Below are 20,618 nucleotides of genomic sequence, written 5' to 3'. Positions count from 1 at the left end.
ATACTACCCACCACTGCAACCTGTACACTGTCGTTGGCTGGCCCTCGCTTCATACTCGTCGCCAAACCCACTGGCTCCAGGTCATCTACAAAACCCTGCTAGGTAAAGTCCCCCCTTATCTCAGCTCGCTGGTCACCATAGCAGCACCTACCTGTAGCACGCGCTCCAGCAGGTATATCTCTCTGGTCACCCCCAAAACCAATTCTTCCTTTGGCCGCCTCTCCTTCCAGTTCTCTGCTGCCAATGACTGGAACGAACTACAAAAATCTCTGAAACTGGAAACACTTATCTCCCTCACTAGCTTTAAGCACCACCTGTCAGAGCAGCTCATAGATTACTGCACCTGTACATAGCCGATCTATAATTTAGCCCAAACAACTACCTCTTTACCTACTGTATTTATTTATTTTGCTCCTTTGCACTCCATTATTTCTCTCTACTTTGCACTTTCTTCCACTGCAAACCAACCATTCCAGTGTTTTTTTACTTGCTATATTGTATTTACTTCGCCACCATGGCCTTTTTTATATTTTTATTTATTTATATATATAAATTTTGTTTGCCTTCACCTCCCTTATCTCACCTCATTTGCTCACATTGTATACAGACTTATTTTTCACTGTATTATTGACTGTATGTTTGTTTTACTCCATGTGTAACTATGTGTTGTTGTATGTGTCGAACTGCTTTGCTTTATCTTGGCCAGGTCGCAATTGTAAATGAGAACGTGTTCTCAATTTGCCTACCGGGTTAAATAAAAGGTGAAAAAAAATCAAGATTTAGGCCTAGATAGAAATCCCTAGGCATATAACAATGCTTGAGTCTTGAGATTCAAATTTTGGCCCACGTAAGCTTTGTTTGTGAGCACTCACCTAGTCTGAATTTCCACTCTGGTGCACATTTAACTATGCACAAATGTTGTTAATTAGAACAGACAAGCAACAACTACCCTGATGCGCCTGACAAGGCTAGATATTCATCTAATCTGATCCAATAAGGTAAACCAACCTTAGAAGCAGACCAAAGGGGAAAATGGCTTAATTGTAATCTTTCAACGATGACAGAACTAGCAAGTGATATCATTAATGTCCTATCCTATTTTACTTTCACTGATCCTTGTAACATAGTATCACACAGAAGATACGCATGTTCTCAGATTGGCCATCCTAGCATGGTAATTGAAAGTTCTGCACCAGTGCTTAAGTTATTATTTTGTAATTTCATTGTAAAAACTCGGCAATTTCTGACTACTCAATAATAACAAAGAGCCGTCCTTGGATGCAGACTTGCTAGATCAAATATGCAACACATGTGTTGTTCAGGAAACGGCTCCCTCATGGATGAAATTACTGTAGTTTTCTGTGCTGTAGTTTGTGGGAAATACAATGGTAAAAACCTTCTTTCCATCAGAGTGGAAAGGTTTAACAGCAGTACTTCAGTAACACAACCTTCCACGAGGCAGCAGGTAGCCTAGCGGTTAAGAGTATTGGGTCAGTAACCGAAAGGTCGCCGCTTCGAATCCCCGAGCCTATTAGGTGAAAAATCTGTCTATGTGCCCCTGGGCAACAGAATGTGAGCTTGAGAGATCAGGATGGTTTGTACAAGTCTACCTGAGCAAGGCACTTAACCCTAATTGCTCCTGTAAGTCGCTCCGGATAAGAGCGTCTGCTAAATGACTCAAATGTAACAAAGGGCAGTAAAGGAACCTCCTCCGATAACGCACAAAGGGGTCCGCGAAGGGGCTGCCCATTAAAACATGCATGATGTGAACTTATGGCCTCAGCGTGTTAGTGCTGCGGACTGAGAGTGCATCTTAGTGCAATGAGGAGAGTCAGAGGAACACTTCTAAAAGGAGTGCATACTCAGCAGTAGCCCATTATCCACACACTCAGGTGCTGAGTGACGGTAGGGCCAGTGTGTCCTTCAGACTAGAAAGGGGCCACTTCACCACACTGGCTGCACAAGCAGGCACCTCTAGAGAGGACCACCAAGGTGCTGACCAGTCATATCCATTTCCATGTGTAAGAGAACTCAGACATGAGGTATGGTATTTGACATTATGGGGTCGGTCTCGTCATTATAGACTTAAATTAGGAAGAAAGAATTGTTTGCTGTCCTTCTCTATTCGACCATTTGTAATTATATTGACAGCTGTTTCAATCTGCTCAAAATAAAACCGCTGTGGAAGAAGGGAATATGTAAGAAATGAAAAAGAGGAAAAAGAGAAATGATTGCACTCAAAGCTGTAACTGCGTTTGCATTGCCTCGCGTGCCATTTCTTGGTCGAAATCGCTGAGGGGAAGAAAATAACTCGCTCTGGTGACAGACCGGTACAGGGTGGTGGTTCGTTTCATCTCTGACTCAGGTCCGTAGCTGGTGGCCTGCTGCATGTCTCGCTGGTCACTGAAGCCCATAATCACAGCACTTTGTCAGAACCTGTAAGGCTGAGTTGAGACAGAGAGCTGCCTGCCCAGTCATTCAGCGAGTAAGTCATGAAGTCTTCCTCTCTGGGTGACGGCTGGTTCTATTGTAGACAAGTGTGTGTACAATAAACAGACCAGGGCGATGAGAGAGCAGAGAGACACCTTGCGTGCGAGGGAGAAGTGTGTGTCGCTGCAAACACACGCCTTTGATCAAAGAAGCTGATGACTCGTCGTGGATCCTCCTGGGGCAATTCCCATGAAAGGATTCTCAGCGGTCTGACTCACAGTTGTAAAATGTACCTGGATAGCCAATTTTTTTCTGGCACTTGCAACACAAAGATGCCCATACTTTAATACTGCAGGTCACTTCTACCAAACTGTAAAGTTTGGTGGAGGAGGAATAATGGTATGGGGACTTTTTTCATGGTTTGGGCTAGGCCCCTTAGGCCCAGTGAAGGGAAATCTTAAACGTTACAGCGTACAATGACATTCTAGACAATTCTGTGCTTCCAACTTTGTGGCAAAAGTTTTGGGGAGACCATCTCCTGTTTCATGGAAGAACTTCACCGGCCTGCACAGAGCCCTGACCACAACCCCACCAAACACCTTTGGGATGAATTGGAACGCCGACTGTAAAAGCCAGACCTAATCGCCCAACATCAGTGCCTGACCTCACTAATGCTTTTATGGCTAAATGGAAGAGTAGATGCTGTCATAGCAGCAAAGGGGTGACACCCACCTCCATATTAATGTCCATGATTTTGGTATGAGATGTTCAACGAGCAGGTGTCCATATACTTTTGGTCATATCGTATAGGCTAGGCTACTGTAATCGTATAGGCTAGGCTACTGTAATATAGGTTAGATTATGCTACTGTATGACTACAAGAGCTCATGAGGTTAAAGGGCAAACTAATGCAACAAGACCTCTTGAAATGGTCCAATTGGTCAATTGAGGGAAAACCACAAACCCTTGACCCATGTTAAGGTTACAGTGCTTCAGGCTGCCTGAAAAGCTGATTTACTTGAAACCACTAATCATCCCCTTGTCTTCACAACAAAACAAGCCAATTTTGACATCAAAAACGTTTAAACAGTTGTCAAAAACACCACTCTGGCGCTGTAGTGTGGCTTGCAACATAGAGCTGAAAAAAGACCAATAGGCTGGACTGAGGTGAATAGGGCAAAGGAGGAAGTCAAGTGGCATGAGTGAAAATATCAGGGGTAGTTCAGGGTTTAAAAGATATATATTTAACCTTTATTTAACTAGGCAAGTCAGTTAAGAACAATTTCTTATTTACAATGACGGCCTATACCGGCCAAACCCGGACGACACTGGGCCAATTGTGCGTTGCCCTATGGGACTCCCAATCACGGCCGGTGGTGATACAGCCTGGATTTGAACCAGGGTGTCTGTAGTGACACCTCTAGCACGGAGATGGTGCCTTAGACAGCTGCGCCACTTGTGAGGATATGAAGCTTCATCAGTTCAGCTTCTCCCAAAGAAGGCCTGGACTATGGACTTACATTAAAAGGAGCAAGTCAATGGATACCAGAAACGACCGTGGTCCGACCACACATTTGTTTAGGGTCATTTTCCTAACCACCTGCCTCCTAAACTACTTTGTAATGATTTGAAAATCAGTGAGCACACTTGCATTGCAACTCAAGATTTCTTCCTGGTGGTTCACACTCAGATTGGCCAGACGTGATGCATGCTGTATTTAGACCGTCGTGAGACAGGTTAGTTTTACCCTACTTACCCTATGATTGCTCCAATGTGCATGTGATTCACTGCCACCAGCAACTCAACGGTTTCTGTACATATATTTTATTAATGTGCGTGTTTTGAAAAAATAATCTGTTATTCCTAGAACATTTTGCGTCATTGGATTGGCTGGTTTACTGTGTTTGTTCTAGAACAGTCATGAATGTAGGTGTATTAATTTCAACTGTGAGGTGGGGAGGTCGAAACAGTTAGCCTATATAGGCCATTTACTTCGGGTTTTCATCATAAAAACAAAAATAAAGGAAATATCAGTGGATCTCATAATATTGCAGCCCTCCACACCAGTGATTACAAAGCTAATAATTTAACTAGCCCAATATCTAGCCAAGGCCCCTCTTTTCCCCAGGCGTTTCTCTTGAGGACACAGATCTATGGTCTCCTTTACAGCATTATCAAAGGCAAGCGTCGGTCTCCTCCGGCCTCTCGCAAGCTGCATAAGATCCAGTCGTGTACAGTTTGACATGGATTGGCACCCCGCAGCTCACACAGGCAGAATTGAAGGAAATTAACTATTAAACAGTGTCACCTAGTTAAATATTCATTTGAATCCAACGCAGAATGAATGAAACCCATCGGGGCTGCTCTCGTGCCATCCTGATCCGACCAAGCGATTAAACAAGGGACTTTCCATCCTCATAATAAGGCTCCCCGGTGAATTCACTTCACAGCTTGGTGGAAAAGGAGAGAGAATACAAAAATCTAAAAAAGTGGCAAAGGTCAGTTAGCTCTATTGTTTTAACAAAGCTGGTGGAAAACAAGAGCTCTCACACACAGCAGCAGCGTCTGTGCAAAGGGATCAGGGTGGTGTTAAACCTCTCCTTAGGCAGCCTACTGATGTATCTGACCTTTACCATCAAAAACCGAGAAAAATAACCACCCAAAAAAACATGTGATGCAGACAAAATCCTCCGTCATTACACAGTCAGAGCGGAACTAATATGATGACCAAATGATGGATTGATTACTAGAGCTAGCAGTCCATCGGTCTTTCTCATGCTTTCTTTGAAGCCCACCACACAAACGATTAGTTAAACATAAACAATTTGACCTCAGCATAGAGGTTATTTTGAAACAGTCTGTTGCAATTCTTCCAAGTGGTGGAGTGGAGGCATGGGGTGTTTAAATGTTTTAGTCCATCTCAAAGTAGCTTCATGTTTAGAGGGAGTGTAGAGGGAGTGTGTGTGTGTGTGTGTGTCATGGTTTCTGTTAGATGGTAATAGCTGGCTTTTGGCCTCTATTCTTTTGCCGATAAATAAAAAATTGCCGCCGGACAATTGTCCAGGATAAGAAAAAAATCCCCTTGCAAAATGTTATTTTTGTCTCTTCATTGATGGAAATATATTTAACCGGTCATGCTTATCGGTCTATGTTAATTTGCATAATTTAGGGGAATTAAATTGCCGTGTGTATTTTCATAGTTATGTTTATCAACCCGCGCAGCATACAGATACAGAGCTTATGAGCGGAAAATCCCCCAGACAGGACGAGAGCTGCTGCTACAGCTTCTCAAACAGCTCATTCGTTGCTGGAGTGAAATGTGTTTTTATAAGGCCAATCATTGCGTAGCAATTCTAAATGCAATCGTGTGTTAAAAGCAGTTCTGATGGCCAAGATTAAAAAGAGCTACTATTTTTATTTCTCAACTGGTCATTCAAGAGCGCTTCACATTTGCCATTCAAGTGCATATAGGCAACTTTAGGCAGGCTTCAGCGAGTCACACACCACTGACTTTGCTATGAGCTGGAGGCAGGACACATTTTGAACACACACACTTAATTGTTTGAAACCTGAACATTTTACTTCATATTATGAGGCATGTCTTACCTTGCTTCAAAGTAAAATCCGACCATAGAAACGTTGAAGCAATCATTGAAACCAGTAGCCTATTTTCTTTAATGTTCTATTGGGTTTCAAATCAAATTTCTTTCATTTTTCAGCAGCCAGCAGTCACTCCTAGTCATATTAGCAACCCGTGCTAGTTGTTGCATCTTTAGGATTTCCTATCTCTCTAAATTTCTAATAGATATTTTAATCTTAGTCACATGAAACCACTCACATGAGCGGTGGGCTTTAAACAATGGTGTTTTCCCGCTAACTGTATTATGGAACGAACATGTGCACGTAGCCTACTGCCTTGCTTATGTGAAGAAATAAAAAGTTTAACATTTTAAGATAAACGTTCTGATCTGTTGCATCAGCCTTATATTTTTTGTCAGCCTAGGGCTACTGGGTTATATGAATTTGGGATCCATCATTCAACAACTGTCCCAGAATCCATTTGGAATAGGCCATTTCTTTCTTGCACAGAATGACAAGCTGACCAATTGAATAGGTACACTTTTCTGCTATGGGGATATTAGATTGCCGTTTGCTACTCCTCAGCAACAAGATGAGTAATAAATGTGGCAGTTATTCTAACATCTTCAAAGTGTGCATCTGAAATCGTCAAAGTCGCATGTCGTTGCATGTTCTGTTTAAGAATAACCATAATCTAACTGTAATGCTGTCATTCTGAGCACCGTGGGTGAACGCCCTAATTGGCTTACACACCCAATGCATATGGGTCCAGTAAATGTATCAAAATCTCCGTTAAATTAAAATGCTGCCAGTCAAATGTCCGGCACCAACTTTCCCTAACAGAAACCCTGGTGTGTGGGGATGTTGTCATGCTAGTAGTATTCATGCTCTGTTTGAAAGCATATCTTCTGTCACTATTGCTCACCAGGGGACAGATAAAACTCTTAGAGCAGAGCATTTTCATGGTCTTTGAAGAGGAGTGTTCTTGTTGGAGAGGTTGAGAGGTTCTGTTACTACTAATGGTTCCTCTTCTGGAGGTAGAATGTCCCAACAGGTACCCCAAAACACATTAAAACCTTGGAGGGTTTGGGCAACGCTGGGAGAGGACTTGACAGTTGGAACCCACTGGGAAGTTGAGTAGGCCTACCCCAGGGAGGGTAGAATGCCCAGTATGTGGCTGGCACCAATACCGGAAGAGGACACCTAGTATTGACAGTTGAGATTTAGAACTGTGGTGACATCCAACTGATTGTATCTCAGAAGATATGACAGCAAGGTATCCAACTTCAGTGAACACAAACTGTAGGCTATTCAGTGCCTGATATGACCTTCAATCACCTAACCTTATCTACCATTCTGTGTCAATACAGTGCCTTAAGGAAAAGCAAATAGCAGCAACAATTGAAAAGCACTCAGGAAGTCATTTGAAATTGATGGTGGATATTACAATGGAGAATAAACTAATGCTCCACCACCTTTAAAGATGAATGATAACATGCATAGAATACGCCTGCTATGTGGATGTTATTTCCACCATTATATAAAGCATTAGGCTATGCATTTAGAAAACGTCAGAAAAAAGCACATTTTTAAATGAAAGTATGAACATTTGACTGTATAAGTTGCTCTGGATAAGAGTGTATGATGCTAAAAGACCTAAATGTAATGTAGTAATTAAAATAAAGCAAAATAAATGACTCCATCTATTTATAAGATCTCAATTTCTAGTACACAACTAGACTGTTTCTGCCATCTCTCACACACGCCATATCTCTGAGTCACAGCACATTGCCTCTGATAATGCTCCCTATGCATGCAAATGTGGATTTAAAAAATGCATGAGAAGCTATGGGGATGCATGCATGAGCCACTCATTCTCCAAACAAATGACAGGCAACACAAAGTGTGTGGAGAAATCGCCTGTGGAGACAGAGGGTGCCTATCCCCGTCTATGTTACCATTGGAAACGTCATAAGTAAATTAGTCACTGTAGTCTAATCACCAATCAGCTCATTATCAGATCCACAGGTGTTCTAGAACCAGCATCATGCTGATTTTCAAGCTTTTGGAACGAGAGAAATTGAGGTAACGGGACACATAAAAAATGCAAGCCTTATTAGCATGCTTCATTATTGCATCTCAAGCTCAATAGCATGATTAGGACCCCCATGCCAGACAAGTCAAGTCTAAATTAAACAATGATCTGCTCAGTTCAAACGAGGGGAATATAACCAGAAAAACAAAGACAAAATGTAGGCTCTTGCACGTAGAGGGATTTCTTCAAAAATGCAATTTTGAAGTAGGGCATAACCAGACAAATAAAAAATTATTATCACAATCATTTATCCTATAATGATTTATTTTTGGTTTGTGGTTAAAGCAAATTACTAAAGTGTGATTTGAAATGGCTTTCCTTCGGACAAGATTGAACATTTGCATCACTATAGCTCTTTATATGCCCTTCCAGCCTCACAAGTTAGAGGTGGGGTGCCCAAATGAGGGTTCAAGACATTGTATCCCAGTGGGGAATTTTCTGACTCATTTCAGGGCCCAGTCATTCCAACTAGCTAGCACCTCAATCTGACCTCCAAGCGTTTGGATAAATATAATTAAAACAGATGATTGATGGCGTCCGGCAAGCGGTACCAGGCATCAAGGCTAAGACAAACAAACTCCTAAAACAGCTTCTTTCCCATTGGCCATAAGACTTAAATGGCAAATAACTACTGCTCTCCCGCTCCCAGAGTATCCATATTGATTATATACCAATCCACAAGTCTCAACCCACTCTCACAACTTAGGCTGCTGCTAAAATTACTATAGATTTGATGTATTACTCCTATACACTACTGTCCATTGATTACTATTAGTATGTATCCTGCTACTGGTCACTATTACTCCTGATTGCATGTATAACCATTAGTATGTTAACATAAGTATTTACTATTCCTGCAACCAGTCACTTTCAGCCCCAATTACATGTAAAGCATATCCTCTTCATAGGAGAAGGTGGCATCCTATTACACCGGCTCCGACGCTCGTTGCATGTGGCAGGGTTTGCAGACGATAACAGATTACAAAGGAAACTCAGCCATGAGATAAACAGTGATGCAGAACTCCCAAACGAGCTAAATGCTCGCGTCGAGGAACACAACACTGTCTTGCGTGAACGCCCGTTGTTCCGGCTGCTTGTGTAATCTCGCTCTAAAATCAAAGTTTGTTCATCGCGTACACAGATGTTATCGCAGGTGCAGTGAACACATAATCCAAAAGAGAGAAATTAAGAAATATCACAACGAGCAATGTCATAATCCGGAATAGACAGACAGCATTCGGAAAGTATTCAGACCCCTTGACTTTTCCCACCACATTTTACATTACATTTTAGAACAAGGCTGTATTATGTATTTTATCAAATCTACACACAACACCCCATAACGACAAAGTGAAAACAAGTTTTTTTACATTTCTGCAAAGTCTGGTTTGCTATGAGACTTGAAATTGAGGTCAAATGCATTCGGTTTCCATTGATCAATAACAATTTTCCCAATCTTCCTCTGTCCAGTGTCTGTTATTTTGCCCATCTTAATCTTTTAATTTATTTTATTGGCCAGTCTGAGATATGGATTTTTCTTCGCAACTCTGCCTAGAAGGCCAGCATCCCAGAGTCACCTCTTCACTGTTGACGTCGAGACTGGTGTTTTGCGGGTACTATTTATTGGAGCTGCCAGCTGAGATCTTGTGAGGCAACTGTTTCTCAAACTAGACACTCTAATGTACTTGTTCTCTTGCTCAGTTGTGCACCGGGGCCTCCCACTCCTCTTTCTATTCTGGTTAGAGCCCGTTTGCACAGTTCTGTGAAGGGAGTAGTACACAGCGCCGTACGAGATCTTCAGTTTCTTGGCAATTTCTTGCATGGAATAGCCTTCAGAACACGAATAGACTGACGAGCGTATGTAGACATTCCATAAAAAATTTAAAACAGCTATTTCCAGCTACAATAGTCATTAAAACGTCTACACTGTATTTCTGATAAATTGGATGTTATTTTAATGGACAAAACAAATGTGGTTTTCTTTCAAAAACAAGGACATTTCTAAGTGACCCTAAACTTTTGAACGGTAGTGTATATCACAAACACATTCTCTCTCGCTCTCATATAAGGATATATCTATCTATATACACACACACACACACACACAGCTCCAAAAGTATTGAGACAGTGACAATATTTTTTTGAGGGTTTCTGTAATCCAGCACTTTGGTATTGAAATGATACATTGCATCATAGTCCGACTGTCACATACACACAAATATCATACCCCCAAGACATGCTAACCTCTCACCATTACAATAAAGCTTGAAGGAGCCCACTAAGAGGAGGTAGAAGAGATACTGTAGGAGGGTTAATAATACATGCCTCCACAAGACAAGAGCGAAGGGCGTCGCTCACAGTGGCGGTAATAGCGGACGGGCCGGGGGGCTAGTGGGGGCTCGCCGCTCGCGTGCCACCATCCTTAGACAGCACTTTGCAGGAGACAAAGACACAAACTAGACAGACAGGCAGGCATAAAAGAGCACTCAGTCGCCCTTCAACACTACAGGGAAAATTACATGCCAGACAGCCACAAAAGACAACGTTTTTCCACAACAAAAAACAAAAATCACACAATCTTTAAGACTCAGTCACACTTTTATTTAACTAGGCAAGTCAGTTAAGAACAAATTCTTATTTACAATGACGGCCTACCCCAGCCAAACCCAAATTCGCCCCGGGGACTGCAGTGACGCCTCTTGCACTGAGATGCAGAGCCTTAGACTGCTGCGCCACTCGGAAGCCCTTGGTGTGTGTGTGAAGAATGACACATACTAGACTGAGACACTTCACTCACACGCTAGAAGGCTGAGTCCCAAATGGTACCCCATTCCCTATGTAGAGCACCACTTTTGACCAGATAGCTATGGGCCCTGGTCAAAATCTAATTGTTTGACACGTGCCGAATACAACAGGTGTAGACCTTACAGTGAAATGCTTACTTATAAGCCCTTAACCAACAAGGCAGTTTAAATAAACATTTACAAAATATTTACCACCTCCCCCCAAAAAAAGAACGGTACCGGTACCCCCCTATATACAGGGGGTACCGGTACCGAGTCAATGTGCAGGGGTACAGATTAGTCGAGGTAATGCGTACCGTACATGTAGGTAGGGGGAAAGGGACTATGCATAGATAAACAGAGTAGCAGCAGCAGGAAAAAAAAGTCCAGGTAGCCATTTTATTAATTGTTCAGCAGTCCAATGGTTTCGGGGTAGAAGCTTGTTAAGGAGCCTTTTGGACCTAGACTTAGCGCTCCGGTTCCCGCTAGCCGTGCAGTATCAGAGAGAACAGTCTATGACTTGGGTGGCTGGAGTCTGATAATATTTTGGGCATTACACCACCAAGTATAGAGGTCCTGGATAGTAGAAAACTGGCCCCAGTTATGTAATGGGCTGTACACACTACCCTCTGTAGTGCCTTATGGTGGGATGCTGAGCAGTTGCCAAACCAGGTGGTGATGCAACTTGTCAGGATGTTCTCAATGGTGCAGCTGTAGAACTTTGAGGATCTGGGGACCTATGCCAAATATTTTCAGTCTCCTGAGGGGGAATAGGAGTTGTCGTGCCCTCTTCCCGACTGTCTTGGTGTGTTTGAACAATGATAGTTCGTTGGTGATGTGGACATCCAACAAACTTGAAACTCGACCCGCTCCACTACAGCCCCATTGATGTGAATGAGGGCATGCTCGGTCCTCCTTTTCCTGTAGTCCACAATCATCTCCTTTGTCTTGCTAATGTGGAGAGAGAGATTGTTATCCTGGGTACACATCCTGGTAATCAATTCACAACCCACGGCGTTGAGAATGTTGACCCGTTTAAAAAGGTCTTGCTCACATCAGCTACGGAGAGCATGATCACACAGCCGTCCGGAACAGCTGGTGCTCTCGTGCATGCTTCAGTGTTGCTTGCCTCGAATCAAGCATAAAAAAGGCATTTAGGCCTTCTGGTAGGCTCGCGTTACTAGGATGGGTTTCCCTTCCTAATCCGTAATAGTTTGCAAACACTGCCACATCCGACAAGTGTCAGAGCCGGTTTTGAAGGGTTCCTTCTTAGTCCTGTATTGATGCTTTGCCTTGTTTGATCGTTCGTCTGAGGGCATAGCGGGATTTCTTATAAAAGTGTCTGGATTAGTGTCCCACTCCTTGAAAGCGGCAGCTTTAGCCTTTAGCTCAGAGCAGATGTTGCCTGTAATCCATGGCTTCTGGTTGGGATACGTACGCACGGTCACTGTGGGGACGACATCGATGCGACATCGATGCCCCTACTGGAGGAGCATTTTCCTGTTTGCTTATGGCCTCATACAGCTCGTTGAGTGCGCCCTTAATGCCAGCATCGGTTTGTGGTAGTAAATAGACAGCTACGAAAAATATAGATGAAAACTATTGGTAGATAGTGTGGTCTACAGCTTGAAAGGTACTCTACCTCAGGCGAGCAAAACCTCAAGACTTGCTTAAAATTAGATATTGTGCACCAGCTGTAGTAGGGCACTATACAGGGAAGAGGGTTCCATTTGGGACAGAACAGTTCACTACTAGACTGCACTTTTCCTCCTGATTTGACAGTACAGGCCAGGTCCTGTTTGTTTAGCTGAGGACCTCAGGTTACAACCAGGGTCTTTAGGACCACCAGACCCAGCTTGAAACAGTCTTCAGTCCCAATTACTCAATTAGCTTAAATTAGGGCCGGAGAGTGGGGAGTCAGTGATGGAGGGAGATGGGCCCGAGTGGCCTTCTGATGGCTGGAACACCCGGGGAGTCCTTCCCTGCTGTGACCCCCAGGGGCTTGGAAGGCCAGACCACCTCCAGGTCACTCCAACACTCAAGGCCCTGTCTCCAAACCCATTACAGAGCTGTTCAACCATCTGGAAGGTTTGCAAGGACACAGGGAGCTCTGAGGGAAAACCACAAGCTCAGCCCTCAGACAAGGCCATCACCACCTCATCCCACAAGCAGGTTCCAATACTACAAAACACTACATTTACATTTAAGTCATTTAGCAGATGCTCTTATCCAGAGCGACTTACAAATTGCGAGCGAGCAACTTACACTACCACTAGGTTTGAATATTCTCCGGTTTTCACAAAATGTTTCACCCCGAAAATAAAACACTTTCCCCAGGTAACCCGGTTTTTCACGGTATTTCCCACCAAAAACCGGAAGTATCATTCTAAAGCATATAAATGTTTGGATTAGAGTTTTGATCGGCATGAAAATTCAAGCCCGATGCTACATGAGCCTGATGACAGCCCAAATGATTGTGCTGTTATCCAGCACATGGATAGCACATTTCAACTACAGAAACAAATAGATGTAGCTATATCTCCTGGGTAAATAAATGAAACATGCTCCAGTAGGCTAATCTTTGAGCGTGAACTGTATTATATACTGGAATTATACACCACGTTCCAACCATGAAGCTAGGAGAACACATGCAATTCTGGTGCAGGACATGCGGCCTACAAAGTTACAATTATGGGCTAGCAAGTTTGACTATAATAGGACCCATTTTACATTTAGTAAGCTGACGGATATATACCTTGATATCATAATATTTACCCTAATGTTGTGTTTATTACGTTCTCTAGTGTTGCTTCATTCCTGTCATGTCATGTCATGCTTGAATAATAGTTGGACTAGAATAAGATGCAGATGGAATGGTTATGAGTCTGAATAAATAACTGCTATAGTCTACCGCCATAGCCTGTCCTCTTCTTTCAAACTCCTACAGGCTGCTGTATTTAACATTCACCAAACAAGATGAATGAATGATGAATGACGAATCATTGAATAGTTTATTAGTATAAGAAATGCAAAAAATATGTGTCCATCTAGCTATTCTCATCTAGCCTTTCCTGGGACTCCAAGAGCTAAGAAGTGTTTTTTAATGAGAGGGACCAGCGAAGTGCAGGTGCATATTGCACAAGAAACAGAGGCTATAAGTTAGAAGCGTATGCATAACCCATCATTCATTAGCTAAATATAAGGCTAATACTGCATAGAATGTATTACCTGAAAGAGGTAGGGTAGGACATCTATATATGTACACTGTATTATCTTGAACAGGATTATCTACTGATGACATTTGAATGTAACGGATGGAAAGACTGCTCACTGATTTAAAGCAACGATATTCGAGTGATAGGCTGTTTTAGAACTCTGCAGCTGAAATTAAAAGAAAATCATCTTCACAATAAAAATATGGAAAAACAGTGTCCCCCGAAAGCCAGACTGATGTGTAAATTAGACACACATTCAGTCCTTATACTGCTATGGTATATGCTAAGCTGCAGCAAATGTAGGCCTTCCCGTCACAAGAAAAAAAGCTACCATGAGGGTCCATGCATTGTGAAGTGCGGTCCATACCGAGATGCGCTGTCTGTCCCCACCCTGAGCGTTGATGATTGATCATACAGAGAGAAAGCCGTAGAGAAGCCAGATTCAGACATTGCATACAATTTAACAGTTCCATTTCACGTAATGCTGCTTGTAGAAATAATTTATTATAATTTACCGGTTTCTTGCAGTTATTTTATCCTAGGAAAAGGGAGTGTGTTTGGGCGGGAAATCTCGGTAACCAAATTCCCGCTATTCAACTCTGACTACCACCCTGTCTGTGAAATCAATTGGGCACATTTCATCTGGTGAGGTAGTCAGAAAGTTTGTCGTGAACCACGTCAAATTGTGTCCGCAAGAAAAGCACACAGACAAACAAACTTGGATACCCAGTTTAGCAAAGCTGGTGATCCAACTGCCAAGCCAGCTGTTTAAGTTTTGTTGGGAACTCTTGCGGAAGAGAAAAAAAACAGCAAAAGCCCACTATCATTCTCTGGCTCGCTGACTCGGGGTCAAATCATATGACTGTCATTGTGTCTTTTTAGTGCAGTGAGAAACTCCAGACGGTGCCATGCCATTGTTACGTGACTCCAGGCGCTTACACCCTTGCGTCAGTTTCCCGAAATGGGGATGTTTAAGAAAAGAAAGCACAACATTTCTGTCTGAGAGAGCGCCTGCCTTCGGGCACTTCCCCCATGGGAGGAACAGCAGCCTTGGCTTTGATAGCTGCACTACTGAAGGTCTGGCTTCCCTTTGCTGGCTTCATAGACAGGTTAAATCCCAAATTACACCCCATTCCCTATATAGTGCACTACTTTTGACCAGGACACATAGAACTCTGGTCAAATGTAGTACTATACAGGGAATATGGTGCTATTTGGGATACAAACCCAAGTCAGGCATTCTTCTTCCCCAAAGACATTTTCTTTTCTCCCTTTCCTGAAGGTAATTCAACCACAGTTGTTTTATGTGGTCTCACACACACACACACACAGGAGCACACACACACTCCGTCCGCTGCCGACAATTCAGTCTTCAGGGCCCAAAACATTAAAGGATTAAAGGGCGGCGGGGGAATTCATAGGAAGTGGATCTTTAGTGGGGGATCTACCCTCTGCTTACTTTGATTTGAAGCTGTAGTTTTATTTGTCAAATCAAGAAAATAAGTGTGTGCTTTGATCAAGCCCAACCACAGCACTGAGGCTGTAGCACTACTTCAAGAAAAAAAACACTTGGCACCACATCTAAAAATATGAAAAAATTGAAGTGTCATATTTTCTTCGTACCCCTCCCTTTCTTTTGGAATTATTATGAAAACCAAATGGACGACCAAAGTGTTTAGATCAATTACGCCCAGGTGAGGGTGTGTTTCTTTTTACGAGACAAAACCTTGACAGATGATCCGGTGTGTCAAGCCGACACAGCGGAGGATCAGAGAGTCTCCACGGAAGCAAAGTGTGTGGGGCAACGCACCGCAGTGTTACGTGTCACACGACAACCCCTAGGCCTTTGTGTGTGTGTGTGTGTGTGTGTGTGTGTGTGTAATTACACAAAAGAAAATTACATTATTTTCCAAACAAAGCAAAAACAACAACTACTTGGCAGTCGCGTGCATAGACATACGTACAGTATAAATATTTTAAAAAGGGGAGCAACTACCAACTTAACTGGCTTTTGTCTAAGAATTGTGTTACCCTATTAGAGAAACAAATACTAATACTGTAAAACCCTAATCTCTCTATGGGCTCATTGGATCTTTTTTGAAGGAAAGTATCGCTGGCCAGCCGGTATCATTGAGCAGGCATACTACCAGCATAGGTAAGGTTAGGTCTGCATCCCAAATGGCACCCTATTCCTTATATAGTCAAAAGTAGAGCATTATGTAGGGTAACAAGTCCCCATTTGGGACACCAACTGGAGGAAATGGCCTCCTTGAACCAGGTGGCTCTTTTCCCTTTAAACTACATTTAAGTCAATCCCTCAATCTTGCCAATTAAAACGGATGACATCACAGGGATCTGTCACCACAGAGGGACATTGAGAAAGACAAGAAACATGGAGGCAGACAGGGGCTGCCTTGTGTGGAGTGAAGCCCTGGTCTGTCTGACAACTGGTGCTGGCCACAAGAAAGAGAAGCCCTGGCCTAAAGATTTAATGCCCTCAGATTCCAGACAGAACCGTGAGGAGACTCGGGCTCTGCTTACATAAGGTCTGAGAAAAACAAGGCCATCCACATAAAAAAAAGGGAGGAAAACATGTTGAGGTAAGACAGTCCTACAAGAGCTCTGTATTTACTTTCAAAGACAATTTACTGCGATCCAATGACAATGGCATTTTTACCTCACCCACAATTTTCTTCCTGTGTGTCTCTTTGCCAGCGTGAATAATGACTGTCAGTTGGCCAAGTGCACGCCGCCACCACCCACCCATAATGCACTGGCCTGGCTGGCGGGCCCATTAAGACTTCAAAGCGGAGACACATCAAACAAAACAAATCAACATGAATTCCATTTGTCCTGCTCTACTGTAATACTACCTACCAACTCTACAACTTAGACTACTACCCTTCATGTCCGGTTGAAGGTAGTCCACATGTTCCACACTGCCCACTTCAGAACAGCAGCCAACCCACAGCCACACACTCCCCTCTAGGATCCGATAAAAACTGAGTTGCGGAGAAGGCGGACGGAATCAAAGAATCTAGACATTAAAACAAAATAAAAAAATGGATTGAACTTAGTAGGAAATCAACTAAAATGTTTTGAACTTATTAGAAGATGCATTAATTTGCCCAAGATTATCATAAGACATGCACAAAATGCATCAGTGATTTGTATTTTCCTTGAAATGGCACAGGAATGCCCACGTCTATGCGTGTGTGTTGGTCTACCACTAGAATGATCTCATGATTATTTGCATCAATCCAGTGGCCATTAAACACTGCAATCAGATGAGCACTACAGAAACATTGCTAACATCGGTCTAATGATTTTTAGAGCGAAAAACAGAAACCTGGAAAATAAAACCAAATCAGACTAATTTAACTGATTTTGCAGGGCCTCAGACCCATCACCTAAACCCAGTCTTAGTGGGTGGCTCCCTGGACTTCACCTTCACCCAAGCCCGAGGCTTCTGTTCTGACTAGGCTGGTGACTGCTGTGCTGAGAGGAGATGATAAAAGGAGAAAGATCTAGTACTCTAAATGAAAGATGAATCATCATGTCCTTCCTTGCTCCGAACAAATTCCTATAGAGAAAATTAAGAATGACAGCCGCTGACTTGATACAGATAGGGACAGATATACAGGGATGGACATGATGTGGCTACCGCCTCTCCCATCTCTCAGCACTGAACTCCTCGGGGCTGGGGCCCTGGAGCCCTACAGCTGGGGATTAGAGACTACCAACCTGCCCCTGCTTTTAGAGAAGGAGACATAACTGTCACACCTATAGGATATTTTACACTCCTGCTCCAGTGTAAGGTAGATGGGTGAAGAGGTAAATTGAAGGGGAAAAGGCAGGCAGAGTTGATTACAAGAAGTTAATGACATTTTTTTTGTTTGATGGATTGACACTATTCAAATTTCTACAGATGTCACCCTGACAATGACACGCTAGACTAGAGGAAATACTACATGCCTGCACGGAAAGGTCAAGTCCAAGAGCTTTGGATTGTTGGGACAAATAAGTTCCGTTCATTGTGACCCGGTTGAGAAAATAACCTAATTCCAGCTCTAAAGGAGAGAGAGGAGGACACTGCCTGGAACTTGGCTGTTGAAGGCTGGGCTAGTGTTAAGGCTAAGGGAGGGCTTTACAACCAAACACATTTTGCAACAAAAACAAGCATTTCTCATTGGACTAGCTCAGGTTAGTCCCGCCCAGTTTTAGTCGGTTTTCTTCAGTTTGGAGCATACCTAGTGAACGTAACCCTGCTGTCTGCCCCCTAGGGCAGGAACCTGCAGTGTAATCAGGGCCCTGGACAAATTACAGGCAGAAGGCCGCAGCTAATTGGGGTTCAACTCAGGGCTGAGGGAGAGGTTGTCCATTAAACTAATATTCTTAAGTCATGGAGCGCATTCCAGCGCACAGCGTCAACACTCAGCGAGGTCTGATTATTTCAGGCATTTTAAGTGTCCAGGCGCAGCGGTCACTTTATTTTTTGGGACAAAAAAGCTTTCAGCAGGCAAATAATAACAGTTTTCCAGTTTGAGTCGCCTGTTAATGCATTTTTTAGATACGCAGCGAGAGAGGAATTTAACTAAAGTTCAAAGGTGCTGTCAATGGCTCCCGCAATGTTTTGTAGAACAACAAGAAGTGCACGACGAGGGGACAGTACTGTGTGTGTGCATGTCTGTCAGCCAGTGAGTTCATGTTTGTGTAAAGTGCAATGAAAATCTATTACGCGTTTCAGAACCCAACTGTAATCTTGCCAGCCGTTGAAATGAGACCTCATCCATCTTTCAGAGAAACAACTTAAGAGGGAGAAAAAAAAATAAAAAAATTGACCACTCGGGACCGATTACAGTGATTTTAATGTTTTGTAAGTCTGGGGTTGACCAGGGGAAGATGTTAAATGCAGAATCATTAAAGTTTTGAGCTATTAACCACCCATACAGTGCCAGAAACCAAAGATTTGGCTTTTGTTCTCCATGTAAAACAAAGTTCATCACGGGGAGGGGATATAGTCCGCAATAATACATGCATTAATAATACTGCAGGCCTATATACACAGCTAATTGTGCTTTTCTTCACAGTCCTTTACCGATGGTCATATCTCACTGCAATAACAAGACAATGTCTGAAACCAAACCAAGAATGCCCAGGCAGGCTACTCTGCATGATCATTTTGACACACGCGCACACAGCTGTGACGCAACTGACCTGGTTGATGGAGTTGGCGGTGCAGGAGGCGAGCCCTGTCCCGAGGGATGCCAGGAAGAAGGTGGCAGGGTCAAAGGGCACTGGAGCCATGGCAAAACCAGCTGCTGCCGTCCACACTACTAATGCTGAAACAACCAGACAACAATATCAACATCATACCTACACACACACAAGCAACATGCACGCTTATCATACTTGAATACCCACCATCATTTCCATATCAATTATAGGACTACAGCTTTGGGAAATTACTGGCAGAACAGGATCAGGAACGCAAACTGGTGAGTGCCAGAAAAAGGTGACACGGAAACACAAGAACATTCTGTGTAAACTGCTAGAAAGTCTGGTTAATTTCGGAGTGGGGTTGTCACAATAACAACATTTTACTAACGATGTGATACAAGGTCAAGTATCACGAGAGAGTTTTCTATACATTCTGCACCTGTGCTACACAAAAACCGGTCCCTGATATTCACACCTCTACTCAATACAACACATTGAATGGGCTACTGCAGAAAATGGCCGATTTGCTCATATCCAACGGCCTACTTGTGATTTGGCAGGAAGAATGTAATCAAAAAATATAAACACATATTGATCTGCATTTTCATTGTGGCAGTAAGGGGGAGAAAACACTATATGAAACCATATTTAGTAGGGCCCGGAATTGCCAGGAACCTCACGATACGATATTATCACGATACTTGGCTGCCGATGCGATATGAATTGCGATTCGATGTTCCAAACATATTGCTCACCATATGTCTGCTGCAGAGGTTTAAGAAAGAGTCATGAGAAAAAAAAGTTACGGAAATAAAAGTGCTGAAAACAAAAATCGGCTCCTATTTAAAAAGAAGATGGAGAACAATCTATGAAGGAAAAATAATGGAGTTTTGGTGCAGGTACAGCTAACTAGCGGGAAAATTATATTGCGATAGTCAAAACGATACATCGTCAAAAATCATATCTGTTAAGGCCTCCCGGGTGGCGCAGTGGTCTAGGGCACTGCATCGCAGTGCTAGCTGCGCCACCAGAGTCTCTGGGTTCGCGCCAAGGCTCTGTCGCAGCCGGCCACGACCGGGAGTTCCGTGGGGCGACGCACAATTGGCATAGCGTCGTCCGGGTTAGGGAGGGTTTGGCCGGTAGGGATATCCTTGTCTCATCGCGCTCCAGCGACTCCTGTGGCGGGCCGGGCGCAGTGCGCGCTAACCAAGGGGGCCAGGTACACGGTGTTTCCTCCGACACATTGCGGCTGGCTTCCGGGTTGGAGGTGCGCTGTGTTAAGAAGCAGTGCGGCTT

General features: G+C 43.3%; 1 protein-coding gene across 2 annotated transcripts in view; it reads right to left on the bottom strand.

Annotated features, from left to right (window-relative positions):
• Positions 1-20,618, bottom strand: part of LOC129828872 (protoheme IX farnesyltransferase, mitochondrial) — a 72,944-nt gene that overhangs the window by 41,234 nt on the left and 11,092 nt on the right. For both annotated transcript variants that reach the window (XM_055890134.1, XM_055890135.1), the window contains exon 4: positions 19,320-19,444. In XM_055890134.1, coding sequence (XP_055746109.1) covers positions 19,320-19,444 — 125 coding nt within the window. The remainder of the gene's footprint in view (positions 1-19,319; positions 19,445-20,618) is intronic.

Source organism: Salvelinus fontinalis, chromosome 30, assembly GCF_029448725.1.
Source record: "Salvelinus fontinalis isolate EN_2023a chromosome 30, ASM2944872v1, whole genome shotgun sequence".
Classification (NCBI taxonomy): Eukaryota; Metazoa; Chordata; class Actinopteri; order Salmoniformes; family Salmonidae; genus Salvelinus; species Salvelinus fontinalis.
This window is presented reverse-complemented; position numbering and strand designations above follow the sequence as displayed.